Here is a 15,680-nt window from a genome sequence, read left to right on the forward strand (position 1 = left end):
GTGTGGGCAGGGTGCTGTGGCCCTCCTGTGGGTGACCTGAGCCCAAAGCTCTGTCTGTGCCTGTCACCTGGCTGAGGCCACTGCCTCTGCAGGAGAAGAGGGCCAGAAGTGTCCATTGGGAGATCAGCTTCCTTCATGCTTTTGGGATGGGATTCAACCTATGCCATGCCTTATTTTCGAGTGATTCCTGGCTCTGGGGTTGTAATCATCTGGACTCTGCATTCTCAGGTGGCTGGACACACTGCAGTAGGCAAAAGGGAGGTGGGTTTGGCCACACCTCGAGTTGTTCTTCTGAAGAACAGGGGAGCCCCTCCCATGCAGAGCAGACGCTCCCACCCAAGGCAGGAACTCCCAGTGATCAAGAGGTTTACACCCCCTCTGCTCCTCACCTCAGACCACTTGTGCTGTCTGGTCTTGCCTTGTTTTTGGCTGAAGCCCAAGGAGCGATGCTAAATCAATCGTGTTCTCTTCAAAGTGCTTGGGATTCTTGTACTCCAAGCTGGGATAAGAGTCAGCTCCTGTGAAGCAGAGCTGGCAGAGAAACACACATGCTCCATGTGAGCAGACAAGTGTGTGGCTGAGGACCTTGGTGGTCAGAGCAAGGCTGGAGCCACCTCAGCCACTCTTCCCAGAGAGGCTGGCAGCAGGTCAGGGTGCTGAGGTACCCGCTCCTTCCCTCAGCTGCCTCCAGCAGGAACATCTCCAGCTGGGATGCAGAGCTGTGTGAAGGCACTCACAGCTTGGCAAGCCTCCAGCTGCCAAGGGAATGCCAGGGAATTCTGTTTGGCCCACGAGACACACACACTGGGCCCTCTCCTGAGCTGTCTTTGGAACAGAAAGGCAGATGAGTGTCCTGCTGCCCCCAGCAGTCACAGATCACAATCCTGCTGAGACACATGCTCCTGACAGATGGGGTTTTGCTTTAAAGAGCTCAGGTGAAATGTGTGTGGTGTGGATACCTCACCTGCACGCCCTGAAATGAACCTGCAGAGGTGGGGACCTGTCCTTGTGCAGACAGGGACCCCTGAGCTGAGCTTGTCTCAGACCTGCTGGGGTGAGATTGCAGTCACATGAGGTCTTTGCATCCTTCTCACAGGAGACCCTGCTCGGAGGGCATGTCCTTCTCCCCATGAGCACTGAGAGGCAAAGGGGAGCTGCTGGAGGTGTTCCCACTAATGAAGGGTTCCGAGTGGGATCCTGCTTGGAACCAGGCTAATTAATGAGCCCTGTGTTAACAAGAACTCCATGGTCTACAGACAGTGGAGTCAGAGGAGCTTTCTAAGATCTCCCTTGTGTGCAGGTTCTGGAGGCACAGAGCAAGAGCTTTCACACTTGCACTTTTTACTAAAACCCTGTGCTTGCTCTGGGCTGAGGTGACCTGGATTAAGAACAGTGTTTTGTTAAAACACTGACTGAAATTCTGTAGTTACAGGGAGGGGGTGGCTGCCCTTTTCCGTGCAGGAGAAGGTAAGCACAAAGTCCTCAGGGGAGTCTGATCTGCAGCATTTAGTGAGAAAAGGGCAGGAATGACACCAACAGCTCTGGAATGCCTTGGCAAACAGCTTCCCTGCTTTCACACTTCATTTCCTTGTCTAACCCTAACCAGGAGGCTCACCAGTAAAGAAACCTTAAACACCTGCCCTCCATGTGCCCCTGGCCCCTGCACAGGGGCCGGGGGACAGGCAGATAAATTTCCATTGCTAAAACTGAAGACTGAAATTGGTTAGAGAGACATGAATTTCCTTACAGAAGTTCCTTTCCTTCTCCACTTTCCTTCCCCACAGGTGTTTTTTACTGTTTCTTCTTTACTGTTTCTCCTCTGATTTTCTCATTCTGTATTTCCCCCAGGCTTCCCCTGCCTGCTCAGTTCTTACCTCACTGTGTCTCTGCAGGACATGAGGGCAATCACAAGCAAAGGAAAACACATTTTGCAGCACATTATTGAATTGGATGTGTCTGCCAGGAGGCAGAAATCCATTGTTCTTCTGCCTTGCACACTCACCTTCCCAACCTGTCAGCTCACTCCCAGGGAGTGAAAAAGCAGCTGAAGAGGTTCACAGGGAATGTTTGGGGCACGGAGTTCAAGGCTGCTGGGTGGCCCTGCAGGGAGTGCCACTGTCACCCACAGCCTTGGTGGGCAAAAGAGCCACCAGACTCTGAGGAACTGGGCAGAATGCTTGGGGGAGCATCAATGAGAAAAAACCATCTCATCTAGGACCAAACTGTGAGCAGCATCCACAAAAAACAAAACAAAAAAAACCAAAACCCCAAAACAAAACAAAAAATACCCACCAAACCCACCTCATTCTTTTTATTGGCAGCAGATGTTGAATTTTTAAGGGGAAACAAATCCAGCTCCAATCCCAGAGCTCTGCTGGAGGCAAAGAAACACTGTCTTTGGGGACAACCTCATGCCAATAATTATTATTATCCTTCCAAAATACATTATTATCCCAAATGAAATTCCTATATTCCTGCCCTGAGCCCTGGTGGTAAATGAGGTTTTTGAGCCTGGCCAGCCTGTTTCTCTGTGACAATTAAAGGAAGCTGATAGGCTGGGTACTGGGCTGGTTTGCCTTCTAATGCAGCAGCACTAGGGATGGAATTTTAGCAAAAGAATAAAGTGTAAATAAAACCCATTAAATACATTTTCGCACACCCCCTCATTCTCCTCTGAGCTGGTTTGAAGGAATTACAGGATTACAAATAAATACCCCAATCAAGTGCAGTAGCAACAGGGCCAAGGTTCATAATTTCTCACCTCCTACAGTTAATGTGAAGACGCTGGAGCAAGGAGCACCCAATGCCCCAGGTCTGTGCCCTGGCCACCTCCAAAGTCAGAGAAGCCAGACGTGACCCCAGGCTGGGGCTCCCATCCTGCCCAGCCCAAGGATATCTCCATCGAGAGCAGGTGGGCTGGGAGCTGCTCTGCTCCACACCACGGCCTCACCCTGGTCCTGTCCCGAGGGTCTTCCCAAGGCATCAGCCCCACAGCCTCTGCCCCGGGTACCAACAGGGCTGTGCTCCTGCCCTGAGGCACCTGTGCCATGGAAAGGCATTAGAAAAGGCAGCTTGGAGTCCAGAGTGTGTGTGTGGACACAAACACATCAATACAGACAGAAAAGAAACAGGGCAAAGGCTCCTGTGCCCACTTTGTACGGGGAGGGGGAGCAGAGAATGTGTCAGCAACGCTCAACACTGCAGATAGGAAAACTTGTCCTACCTTCCCTCTCAATGCCTCCTTCCTTCACAGTGACCAGGAGAAACAAAGGCAAAACAAACAAATTGGCAACTTGGCTTCACAAAGAAGCTGAGAATTAGTCAAGTGGTGGAGATGTTCCCATTTACAGCTGAGATGCCTGAATATTTTGCTAAATATTCATGGTCTTTATTAGCTCTGTTAATCATAACAGCTCTCCTGAGAATGAACCTCCCTACACCCTGCCCTGCAAGCCATGCAAGACAGCAAAATACTTATATTCTCTCCTGAATGGAAGGCAAAGTAAGGCAAGTTAGTGCAATTCTGTTAAATAGAACACAGGGTGTGTCAAATCTAATAATGGGGGAAAAATGTATATCCTGCCATAGAAAAATGGACATAAAGAGGAAAGGGACACTGCATTAAAGACTTTATTTGGAGTGCAGCCATTGCCATCTCCATGAGGGAAGAGTCGGCATCAGTCACTGTTCGTCAGCACGAGCAACTGGTGCATTTAATTCCAGAGCAGGGTGGGAAATGGAGACAAACAGTTAAATAATTGAACTGTGAAGAGGAGTTCAGGAATGACAATGTACTGTGAAAGAAAAGCTGTAATGGTAAAAACTAAAACTTGATTCCTTTCCACCCTTTAGGAGAGACTTGGTTTATGAACCTGAATGTGAAAGGTGCAAGCAGTGTATCACAGTTCAGAAGCAAATTAAACTCTCCAAAATAGCCCAGAGCCACACAGCCTACTCTAACTCCCCACTGATGGAACTGTGGTGAATCCATCATGGAAACGATCCAGGCACTCCTTGTATTCTGAATTCTGACATGTTTGTCATGTATCACCAGTAAAAGGTCAAAATAAGCTGTGAAAAGAGAAGGAGCTGCAAAAGGTTAAGGCTATTGATTAATTGATCACTTAATTCCTGTGGAAAACTGCCTGAGGCAGGATGTGGCTGCAAAAAAAAACATTGCCTCAAAAATAGAAACAAAATCTGCTGCTCTGAAACTTGCTGCCATCATTTTTGTTAGGTATCATAAATTATCTCCTAACAGTACCCACAGTCTGGGCACCCTGGAATCACACTGATTGTGGTGTTCAGCTTGGCTCCAGGTGTGAGTTTGAAATGGAAATTACTTCTGCAGTGCTGTAGGAACAGCAAGAAACAGTCAAAATGAGGCTTTGAAAATTCCTGTAGCTGCTGTCAGCTACAAACAGCAACTGCAGGTCCCTGCAGAGTGGAAATCCTGGAGACAGGAGACCACCGAGGTGCCACAGGCTGCAGAACCCCGTATCAGATACAGATGTATGCAATGAAAGCATGTGGGAATGATATAGAGGATATAAACCTTTATGCTCTGAAGCCCCATTAACTGTAAATTAATAAGCAGGAATTCCACTAATGGGGACCCTCCCTGTGCTTGCCCCTTACGGTGTCCCATAAAGCAATTGGGTTTGTCTCCAGCAGATGCATTAGATGGTCCATTCATCTGATTTTATAAAGCAATTAGTCTGTTCTCATCTGCCAAGAAGACTTTTATGGGCCTGTCATGGAGAAGTCTCTTCAAGTGACAGACTATTGTGTTGTACAACCAGACCTGGCTCCTGCAGAGCTCAGCCTGTGGCTTGTGGGGGGGTTATTACTATTTTAATTTCCCTCTCATGTCTGGTTAAGTGACAGCTGCTCTCTACTTCTACAATTTGGCACTACTGAACTGGGCATCATCAGCCAGTGTGGGCTGCTGGGGGAGTGAAACATCAATCAAGGACCAAGCACATTAACTCAGCCCTTATTACCAGGGCAAATAACAAAATACCAGGGATGGGCAGAAGGGCAAGAGGTGCTTTTGCTTTGCTGCCTGTGGAGGCTCCATGTGGCCTCCCGAGGCAGGGCTGGCTCCAGCACAGCCCCCAGCACAGCACCCACACCCCTGCCTGCTCTGGGTCCCTCCTGCTCTCCCAGCACTGCTCAGAGCAGCCTTTGGGACCTGCTGCTGGCCCGTGCCCCATCCCATCAGGGACCCCAGAAACATTAGTCCTGCTGCAGTGCAGAAACCTGACATCACAGCACAGCTGGGCAAGGTCTCCAATGTACCTGCTCAGCAGGGATTGGGAAGAGCCGAGCTCTGGGAGTGCTCTGGTATCACCTCAGGGGAGCAGTTTAGGAGCAGTCCCTGGAACTGGGGTGGGGATTACTGCTGAGCACCGGTGGGACAGGGCAGCTTGTGAAACGCCCTTAGTCTTCAAAGACTTAGTCTTAGTCTGCAGCCCGTGCCTGGTGCTAAACCTGTCCTCACTTGCCAGTATTCCTGCCTGGGCTCCATCCAAAGTCTGGGAGATCAGAAGCGTTCCTTTGCCCACCGCAGTGCAGGAGTGGCGCTGGGAGGAGGCAGTGGGGGAGAGCAGGCGGGCTCTGTGGGGACAGGTGAGTTCTTTGGGGGGCAGGTGAGTTCTTTGGGGGGCAGGCGGGCTCTGTGGGGACAGGTGAGTTCTTTGGGGGGCAGATGAGTTCTTTGGGGGCAGGTGGGCTCTGTGGGGACAGGTGAGTTCTTTGGGGGGCAGCTGAGTTCTTTGGGGGGCAGGAAGGTTGTCTCCACAGTCAGTGAGAGAACAGAGCTGTGTGCCCCGGCTCAAAGGAGAGATTTTGTTGCTGCCTGGGGCACAGGGCGGCTGCACATCGTCTCCCACGCGGGAATTCGGGGTGTGCCTTTCACATCCAGTCTCCCAGGTAAGGGCCAGGCTCCTTCCTCCTTCTTCCTCCCCTGATCTGTGAGTGACCTAAGATGCCAAGTTACTTCCCAGTACAAGATGATGGTTTGACACTGGCCCACCTACACCCCACTTCCAGGGCTTAAACTGGATTTAACTGAGGACATTCCCCTCTATTTCTGCAGCATGCTTTGGCCAGCCCCTCCGTGCTGTTTTCCACTTGAAGAGCTAAGTGATGATAATTGTATTCTGTTTCTCCTTCCTGAGCTAATTTTCTGACTCATTGTGGGGTTTTTTCTGCTAGCTTTTTGTTAATCTAGTTGGCATGTTGTGGTTTCTTTGTTCATTATATGGTGGGGCTATATAAGAGGATTTGCCTCTGGAATTCAGGTATTCCCTGCACTGTGTTCCCCGTTATCGTCTTCATCAGCAACTCTGCTGAAGGCACTCTGCTGCATTTGGCATGAGCTAATCTTAATAAATTCGGGCTGTTAATCACTCAGACATGTCTTGCTGGATCTTTGCACGCTGATTTGTGCGTGCTCAAATAGTTTCCCGGGAGTAGGCCTGCGGTGACTCAGTGTTTCAATAATCTGAAACTGTCCCTGGGGGTTCTCCCTCCCGGGGGGCTTCGCCTGCCCGGGGCACCGGGTGAGGCTTCGGTCTGCAATGGGAAGAGGGAGAGGTCTCCTCATGGCAGAGGCTTCCTGCTGGATTCTCCCACCCCACTCTCCTGGGTTTGGACCGAACTGAAGTGGCAGCACAGCCTCGGTCTCCAGGAGCTCCCCCTCAGGAAGCCACTTCCACAGGTGGGCGGCTGCGGGACTGGAGACAGCTTGGGGAATGTTTGTAAGGAATGTTTAAGCATCTGTTTACGTGCCGAGTTAGAAGCCAAACTTCACAGATTCCCATTTCCAGAGCCTGGCTTGGAGTCCAGCAGAGATGCAGCCTCCTGCCCCCCAGGCACTGGCCATGCCCTGGTCAAACAATGCTCAGGTTATACTTTTATATATATATATATATATATATATATATATATTGTGCATTCCATGTTTGCCTGAGTGCTGCTGGGAGTCAGGGCATCCTCAAGTGATACAGGAGCCTTGAAGCACTGGGTGAAGCGTGTGAGGCTCTGAATCTCACTCAGGCATTGATAATTATCAGTCCAGATAGCTGAGCCATTACGGAGATTCGATACAGTCAGCTCTTACATCCTGCCCATTTAGGGGAGAAAAATTCAGCAATGAGGAGATGCTGCAATTGACAGATCCAAGGAAAACCAGCCAGGTTCTTTCTGACAGCAAGAGATAGCTAACTACAGGGTTAGTTACCAGATTAGCAGAAGATCAAGGGAGTGTGGAGAGACCCCTTCTTTGGAGTAAAGGCTTGGATTCCTCCAGGAAAAGGTTATTCAGCCATTTAAAGAAAGAAAGGAAGGAAAACAAACCTAAGAAATATTAAAGACAATACATGGCAATTTGAGAGCTGCTCACCAAAAGCTAGTGAGGAGTGAGGAACAGTAAAAAAGCAAATGATAGCTTCTCTTAATAATTCAATGAGGTGATGCTTATTAATTAGAGATGATTTTAACATTTTGAAAAAACTCACAATGATGGTTTTTGACTGAAAACAAACCCTGCTGTACACTGAGGGAGGACAGTGCTGGCACCCAGCACAGACAGCTTTGAATTCCTATGTTCAATAATTGTGAGCTCCGAGCAAAATGCCTCAGGGACCAAGCATTGACCCATTCCTGTTGCCACTCCTTGTGTTCTGCTGTTTTCTTCTGGTGCAGGCATTACAGTGCACACCCAAGGTGCCCAGCTGGGGTCAAGTGGCCTGAAGCAAGGACCCCCCTCCTTTCTGTCCTTTTCCTTCTCACTGCACAAATGGAAAATAACAAAAAATAAAAATAAATCAGTCCTTAGTTTCCCTTCTTTGGTCTGGCTTATCCTCCCCCAGGAAGGGGGTGGGAGTATGTTCTTATTCCCTCAAGCCACTCAGGCCCCCACAGTGTCTCTTTGGGCAGAAGATCTGTCTGGGCTATTGCCAGCACAGACCAGGAGCCCCCCAGCAGACACAGCTGCCCTTGGGCTACAGAAATTCATCACCTGGTTTGCACCAGCTAGACAGCCCCAGAGTCCTTGGTTGCTCCTCACAGGACATTCCTTCCAGCCCTGTCTTGCCCTCCTGTTGTTTAAATGAGACTTTTACAGCAACTAGTAACAATGCAGAATGATTCCATTCTTCAGTGAGTGAATGCTACAGCCCTGATGAAATATTTTGTGGCCTTTTGTAAAGTGCCAGTGTAGCTCTCTTTACTGAATTAATATATTTATAATAAGAAGAACTTCTCAGTGGACTAGATTAATCTGTCATCGTGCCATCTGAGCCCACAGCCATGGCTCCTGGGGTGGGTCCCTGCTCCCCTTGTCTTGGGGCTGGCTTCCAGCTGCTGTGGGTGGGACAGAGACAGGGCAGGAGGAGCAGCAGAATCTGAGAGCAAAATTGCTGTTAAAATCCTTACCTCTGTTGGAGGCTTTGCTATACACTAACTGGTGAGACTCCCTGTGGATGGAGTTCCTCTGCATGTCCGAGTCCTTCCTTCAAACACCTGTCATCACAGATTTGTTTCTGCTGCTGTGCAGAGCCCCATGTTATGGCACTTGTTACAGGCCAGGGGCTCAGGCCAGTGACAGAAACCTGGGTCCACTCCCTCTGCTAGCAATAAATGGGAAAACCTGAAAGCAAATCACCATGTCTGAGAAGCTCCATGTCCCCTGTACATATTCCTGTGCTCTGGGCCAGCTGCAGCATGGGTTTTACTGGTGGAGTGCTGGAGAGGCTGTGTGCCCACCATGCCAAGCAGAGGAGGGGCTACAGTAAGACAAGCCAAAAGTCAGCAATGAAACAGCAGCGCAGCAATGCTGGCTCCTAAGGAGAGACTGGAGATGCCCTTTGATGCCTTCCCCAAGCAGGTAACCCCCCTCAGCCCCGTGGCTCACAGGTCCGTGTTGGCCGTCGGGAGGTTTCTGGTGGAGCTGCTGGCCTGGGAGGCAGGTCCCTTCCTGCACCTGGTCTGTTCCAGCCACGCCTCGCGGCAGGACACGGCCCTGGCTGGCAGCGCCTGGCCCCGAGCCTGTGGCACCTTCTGGCAGATGCAGAGCAGGGAGCGCAGCTCCGTGCGGAAGCTCTCGTTCAGCCAGCAGTAGATGAAGGGGTTGTAGCAGGTGCTGCTCATGGCAAACCAGTGCAGGGCGAAATAGAGCGAGTTCTTGGTCTTGATGCCCAGACTGGAGATGAGCACCACGTAGCAGTTCAGGGGGAACCAGCAGACTGCAAAGACCACCACCACCAGCATCAGCATCTTGATGCTCTTCTTCTTGTTCCTGTGGTGGGTGACATACTGCTGCGTGGTGATGTCCCCGATGGCATTGCGGAGCCACAGCTTCTTGGCCAGACGCATGTAGGTGACGGTGATGATCAGCAGAGGCAGGAGGTAAAGAAGGAGAAAGGTAGACAGGTCCAGATACTTCCAGACCAACTCTGCGGGCTCAGGGAAATCAGGGAGGCACAGACTCCGGACAGTGGCTTCCCTTGAAAACAAGAAGTACGGATTTGGCACGTGGGCATTGCTGTCCCATGGGTGCTGCTAACTCAAACCACAGTGGGGGTCTCACACTGCCCACAGCCACCTGCTCAGAGGTGCAGTGAGGATAGAGGGAGGACACAGAGCCACAGTTCTGGCATGTTTCTCTCAGGCTGGACCTGCAGCCCCTGCCCTCCATGGGAGCACACACCCTGCTGTGTCCCCCAGCAGCCCCTGCCCTGCCATACCCACCAGCACAGGATCCCTGCAGCAAGTGGCCAAAGCTGCTCTGAAGGGAAGGGCTGGAGGTTGTGAGAAAGCTTCACAGGCCTGACCAACCCACCTCCCTTCCCTTCCCCACCCACCATTACCTTGCCATCAGCTCCTACAACCTTCCTGCTACCTCTTAAAACCGGTGTGATGATTAGTGACTGGGCTCCAGTTGAACCACTGACAATTAAGTAACAAAAGAACCGAGTGTAACCATACACACAACAGCTCATTTTAACAATTTACACCTGTCCCATCCCATCCAGCCCCAGGATCCGAGTGTGTTCTCACTGCCTGGCCAGCAGTGGCTCTCATCCCATCACCCTTCACTGCACTGAGTGTCCCCTCCACACCCTGCAGCTGGTGACTGGAAGTGATGGAATTCATTTCCAGTGGATGTTTCCTCCTTTTCTTTCCTTTTCCCTTTATTTTTCTTTCTCTTATTCCATTTTATTCTTCTCTCTTCATCCCTTGTCCTTGGTTCTGCTCTATTCAGCACAGATTTTAGCCCCCCATCAAGCTGCACTATTCATTGCAGTATTGATTAATATCTTTAATATCCTGTTTTCAACTGCTGGAGCTGCCTTTTGTGCCACAAATAGGAGATTGCTGAGAACAGGCAGCTGGAGCAGGAGATGAGGTCAGAGGAGGGTCAATGGGTCCACCGAGTGCGGAGGACCCAGAGATGCCACTCAAGAGGGGAACTGACGGAGGAGGGAAAATCATCTTTTTTGAACTGCAGTCTTGACTTTTCCTCCCCTGGATCTGGGGGACCTCACCACTGGCACAGGGGACTCACCAAAGAGGATCTGGCAGGACGTGGTTTTGGTGAATTCTGATATGATCAGGGACTCAGGTGACTGCTGTGTAGTGCAGCCAGAGATGGATGCTGCTGGAGCCCCTGCTTCCCATTCCAGAACCCTAACCAGTCCCTGGTAGGAATCTCAGGAGCCCTGGCCCTGCAGGAGCTATTACAAGCAATATTACAACAGTGATTTTTTTTTTCAATGGAAGGCAGGGACAGGAATAGCATGTCCTGGAAGTCCTTATATCGCTGAGCTGCCTCGTGCCAACACAGGGCTCAGTTTCCTCTGGCCATGCCAAAGGATGAGCAGAGACAGGTGCCCCGAAACAGATCGTAGGTTTCGTTCATTCATGAGCAATTTGTTCCCTAATCCCCAAGCACAGCTGCAGGGCAACACAAGCACAGAGTAACCCTGCCCTGTGTTTACAGTCTGGACAGTTGGAGGTATGACATCCCATGGCTATCTCAGGCACATCAGGCACAAGCACAGGCAGGGGAGGGCTGCGAGGCCCCCATCACACTTCCAGCTGGTGCAGCCCCACGGACACCAAAAGCAGGAACAGTCACACTCTCCTGCCTCCTCAACAGGAGGGATCTGGCTGGGCTGCAGGAAATTAGATTTGTCCTTTATACAGAAGGTCAATGTCTACAACAGAAGTCTCATTCCTGCTGCCTGTCACAGTGTCTCCTTGCCCCACTCCCTGGGATGCTGATCTCAGCCTGAAAATACAGGTCATGGTAAGATTATCCCCTTGGCCTCGAGGCTGGCATTCCTGCGAAGGGCAGCACCAGCAGCGTGACACCCGCCACAAAAATCCCACTTGGGTACTGTTACGGACTGTTTTCTAGACAAGAGAGGTCACAGCAATGCCACAGGCTGGTGGGGACAGGAGGGACAGAACAGGTTGGGTACCACAGGAAAGGACTGCAAGGACAAAGAACCCCAGAGTTTGGGTTTTGTATTTCTCCCTGGCAGAAGGTGACAGCAGAGAGAAGTGTGATTGCTGGATCTTTTGTGGGGAGATAAGCTTCTGCTTTCATCTTTTTTCTTTTTCTTTCTCTCTACATCAGAACCTTCTCCTTTTTTCTGGTATTTCAGTCCTCATGTGGATGTGAAATTCCACTTCATCAGCTGTCGTCGTGTTCAGCCAAGGAAAGGGTTCCTTTTCCTGAGGGGAGGCACCATGGCACACCAGGAGAGCTCCAGCTCCTGCCAAAGCACTGGTCCTTCACTGGGTCCCTCCCAGCTCCACAGTTGTCCCCCCACAGCCCTGTTTCATGAAGAAGAGGGTGGGGGCTCCTCTTTGTTTTTCTCATTAGTGTAACATTGTGCAGAGGAACCTCACACTTAGGGAAGGTGGGTCCTGCTTTGTAAATCCACATGGATGAAGTACAGGGAAGTCACAACCTGAGACTCAGTGTATGAAATCCTGGGGAAGAGGGATCAGTAGCCCTGCTGACAAACCAGGGTGGTCTCCTGCTCCCTGCAGAGCCTTGGTGGTGTCAGCACAGGTATTCCCAACAGGAGGTTTCTTTTCTTTCTTTTTGAAACTGCAGTTTGACTCTCTCTGTCTCCTCCCTGCCTGAGCGAGTTGGATGGGCTTGGTCTTGCTGGGTCTGAGGAACTGAGCAGGCAAAAGGAGGGAAGAGGAAAGTCCCTCAGGAGAAAATTACCTTCTTGGGACAGAGGCTCTCCTGGCAATGCCATGGCACTGGAGGAGGTGTGTGTTGCCAGCAGCTGTGCCCCAGCCAGGCTGTGCATGGGACTGCCCCAGCACATGGCTGGGAGTGGGACCCAGAGCCTCGTCTGGACACGCAGGAGGTGGTGAGAGCAAACTCCAGACAGCAGCCCAGGCAGCTCTTCCACAGCCCCAGCCTCTGCTGTGGGAATTGGGATGTCACCCACACCCCAACTCCCTCTCATCCCAGATCTCTCCTCCCTGCTGAGCGAGTGGCACTGCACGAGGGCTGACAGGCCTCCAACACTCACTGGGGAGAAACACTCACCTGTAGTTGTACTGGAAAAGCTTTTGATAGACAGCATGGGGCAGGGAGAAACAGGTTGCCATCAGCCAGATAACAGAGATGCTGAGAGCTCCCTTTGTCAGGGACATCCTCTGCTTCAGCGGGTTCAGGATGACCTACAACAGAGACTCCAGCATGATTCTTGTCCCATGGGAAGCAAAGGCCCTCACAGCCCATGAGGGGAGTGGGCAGTTCGTGACATAATCTAACACAGCTAATGACAGGAAAATGACAGCCATGATTAGGAAAATGTCCTATTCATTAGAATGACCTGGAAAATGGCAAACATTGAACTTCTCAGTCTGCTCACAGAAGCTTTCAAACTTTATCCTCAATTTTGTTATGTGAGAACCATTTTCCTTAAGCTGGAAGTTACATTAGGTCAAGAAAAAAAAAAAAAAGAATGTACCTACCCAAGTGTCTTCACTCAAGGGTATGGTTTTTATTCTATATGAACTATTTAAGCAATGTCTCTTGTTTCAGCTGGGCCTGTGAAACTGAGCTTTTCTCCCCTCTGCTGAGGCAGAAATTCACCTTTCATGAAATTTTCTTTGTTAGACCTTTAAGCAGATAAAATCTGATAGTCTGGAACTTACTTAGTATTCGACAAAAGCACGGGAAAGGGGAGTGATTGCTAGGGAGAAGCACATGGCCTGGGCTGTCCTTGCTGCCCTGCACTGGACACACAGCCAGTGTTTGACATGGCCATGGACAGACACGGGTCTGCCTCACAGTTCAAGTCTCCTCCCAGAGCCTTGCAAGGAAGAGAGGGTGGGCAGTGTCACCTGGTGCCTGTCGAGAGCGATGGCCGTCAGGGTCAGCGTGGAGACGTGGAGGGAGCAGTACTGCACAAAGCGGCTGATGTGGCACATGGCCTTCCCAAAAATCCATGTGCTGTTCACAAACCGGACCTGATGGGAAACAACAGCTCATCAGCCAGAAAAATTGGTGGAAAAAAATCCATGGGGATTTGCTTTGTTTTCTAACAAGTCCCTTGGCTGGAACCTGAGCTGGCTCAGGGGTTCTAGCTGGTTGGGCAGCTTCACCTGAAACTCATAGAAAGATCAGCTAACCTGGTCTCTGAAACACCTTTATAGAAGAGTTCATAGGGTCAAACCCCACTGATTATGAAGTGGTGATCCCACAGCCCTCCTGGCCTGTTCTAGAGACATTGCTTGTGAACAGTGGTAGAAACTTTTTCTTACGCTAACAACTATACTTGGAAAAAGTGGACCAAGGTTTGATACCAACCCCACTGTCAGATTTGGAGAGCTTCCATTGAAGCCTTTATCCGGCTGGCATCTCTGAAAAGCTTGACTACTTTCTTCCAGTCACCCAGTATGACTGGCATTCAGACTGCTCTGACCCACTAAGGGACTCTCTAGTCCTAGAGAGTCTAGACTCTAGCTCTCCTGCATGCACTTTAAAAACACTTGTTGTCATTCCCCAAGAAACTCTTGCTGGGGTTTGGTAGCACACATTGTGGTAGACTTTGGAGTTTCTAGGAGTTACAGAGTCTTAACAGAGCAACAGAGAGCACACAGGTTGCTGAACGATGTTATACTTCCCTGGCAGTTATCAGTTAGAATTGGCAGTGTTGGGTTCCCACCTCAGTGGGAAGTGAGAGACAGTGCATGGAAAGCCTGTGACCACCAGGCAGAGTTCTGGTGGGTGGGAGACTCTGTCCTGGTTCAAGGGACAGAAATACCAGCTACTTACCAAGGTGAAAGGCGTGTTGAGCAGTGTGATCATGATGTCTGACACTGCCAGGTTGACGATGAAGAGGCTGGTGGCTGAGTGCATCCTCTTGTTCTTCAGCACCACGTGGCACACCAGCATGTTCCCAAAGAGAGACATGACAATGATGACTGAGTACGCCACGATTAGGAGCGCTTTCACTGTTGGTTTCTGGGATTCTGGCTCATATTTAGCCAGCTCAGCAAATTTCTCCCACTCGACAATGCGGCTCTCTGTCCAGTTGAAGATGGTCCTGTTAGTTGTGTGGTAGATGGACATGAGTTTGGCCAGGGAAGAGTAATGGTCAAACTCCTCAAGAAATCCCATCACCTGTGACCTGTATGGCTGAAGCAGTGAGTGAGGCATGGTAGGTCGATGCTGGTCTTCCCTGTTGGGGAGCAGCTCCAACAGTGTGGCAGGAAGGGGCTGGTTTGGCACCACACACTCTCTCACATAGCAAGAGCAAGAAGTTCACAGGTGAGCTCTGGGCTCAAGCAGGCTGCCTGACCATCCTGTGCTGCTGTCACAGGAATTTCTTCCCAACGCAGAAGCCTTCACTTTCCACTCTAAACAAATCCAAACAGGTCTCTCCAGCAACGATCTGAATACTGAATAGAAACCAACACTTCACTTCCTAGATCAGACAGGTCTGTATGTGACAGTGCATACATTACAGTATAATTACACCCCTGTTCCCTGCACACTCCAACAAGGAGAAACCAGACTCCCCACCCTCACTCACCCATCCCTAACCTTACCCTTACCCCCCCTCACTCACCTTGCACTGCCCGAACATTTTTGATCCCGACGGTGCCGGTCCCAAAGGGCAGCAGCGGCTCCTCCGGCTCCCAGGCAGGAGGCACCGCACACCCCACACTGCACACCCCGCACACCCCGCAACGCACACCGCACACTGCACACTCCGCACACCACACACCCCGTACCGCACACCCCACACACCCCACACTGCACACTCCGCACCCCACACACCCCGCACCACACACCCCGCACACCCCGCACCGCACACCGCACACACTCCGCACACCCCGTACCGCACACCCCGCGCCGAGCGCACACTCTGCACTCACCGCCGCACGCCTTCCGCAGCGCACCCCTGCACCGCATCCACCCCTCAGACCCCGCACACCTTGCACATCGCTCTCACCCCTGTCACCCCGCGCACTCTCCGAGCTGCACCGCGCACCTCTCTCTCACCGCAACCCCTGTCACCCCTCTCACCGCAACCCCTGTCACCGCGCACCCCTGTCACCCCTGTCACCCCTCTCACCGCGCACCCCCGGCCCTCCCGCACGTGCAGCCGTGGGGGCGGAGCCGCCGC

The 15,680-nt window shown here is 51.2% G+C and overlaps 1 protein-coding gene across 1 annotated transcript; it reads right to left on the reverse strand.

The window, feature by feature from the left end:
• Positions 1–2,945: 2,945 nt before the first annotated feature.
• Positions 2,946–15,212, reverse strand: LOC107203667 (probable G-protein coupled receptor 83). Its single transcript, XM_015625972.3, has 5 exons — positions 15,120–15,212; positions 14,324–14,949; positions 13,390–13,515; positions 12,587–12,720; positions 2,946–9,511 (listed from the first exon to the last, which is right to left on the reverse strand). The coding sequence occupies exons 2-5, from the start codon at positions 14,705–14,707 to the stop codon at positions 8,917–8,919; spliced, it is 1,239 nt and encodes a 412-aa protein (XP_015481458.1). The 5' UTR covers positions 14,708–14,949; positions 15,120–15,212; the 3' UTR covers positions 2,946–8,916.
• Positions 15,213–15,680: the final 468 nt, after the last annotated feature.

The sequence above is a fragment of the Parus major genome, chromosome 4A, assembly GCF_001522545.3.
Source record: "Parus major isolate Abel chromosome 4A, Parus_major1.1, whole genome shotgun sequence".
Taxonomy (NCBI): Eukaryota; Metazoa; Chordata; class Aves; order Passeriformes; family Paridae; genus Parus; species Parus major.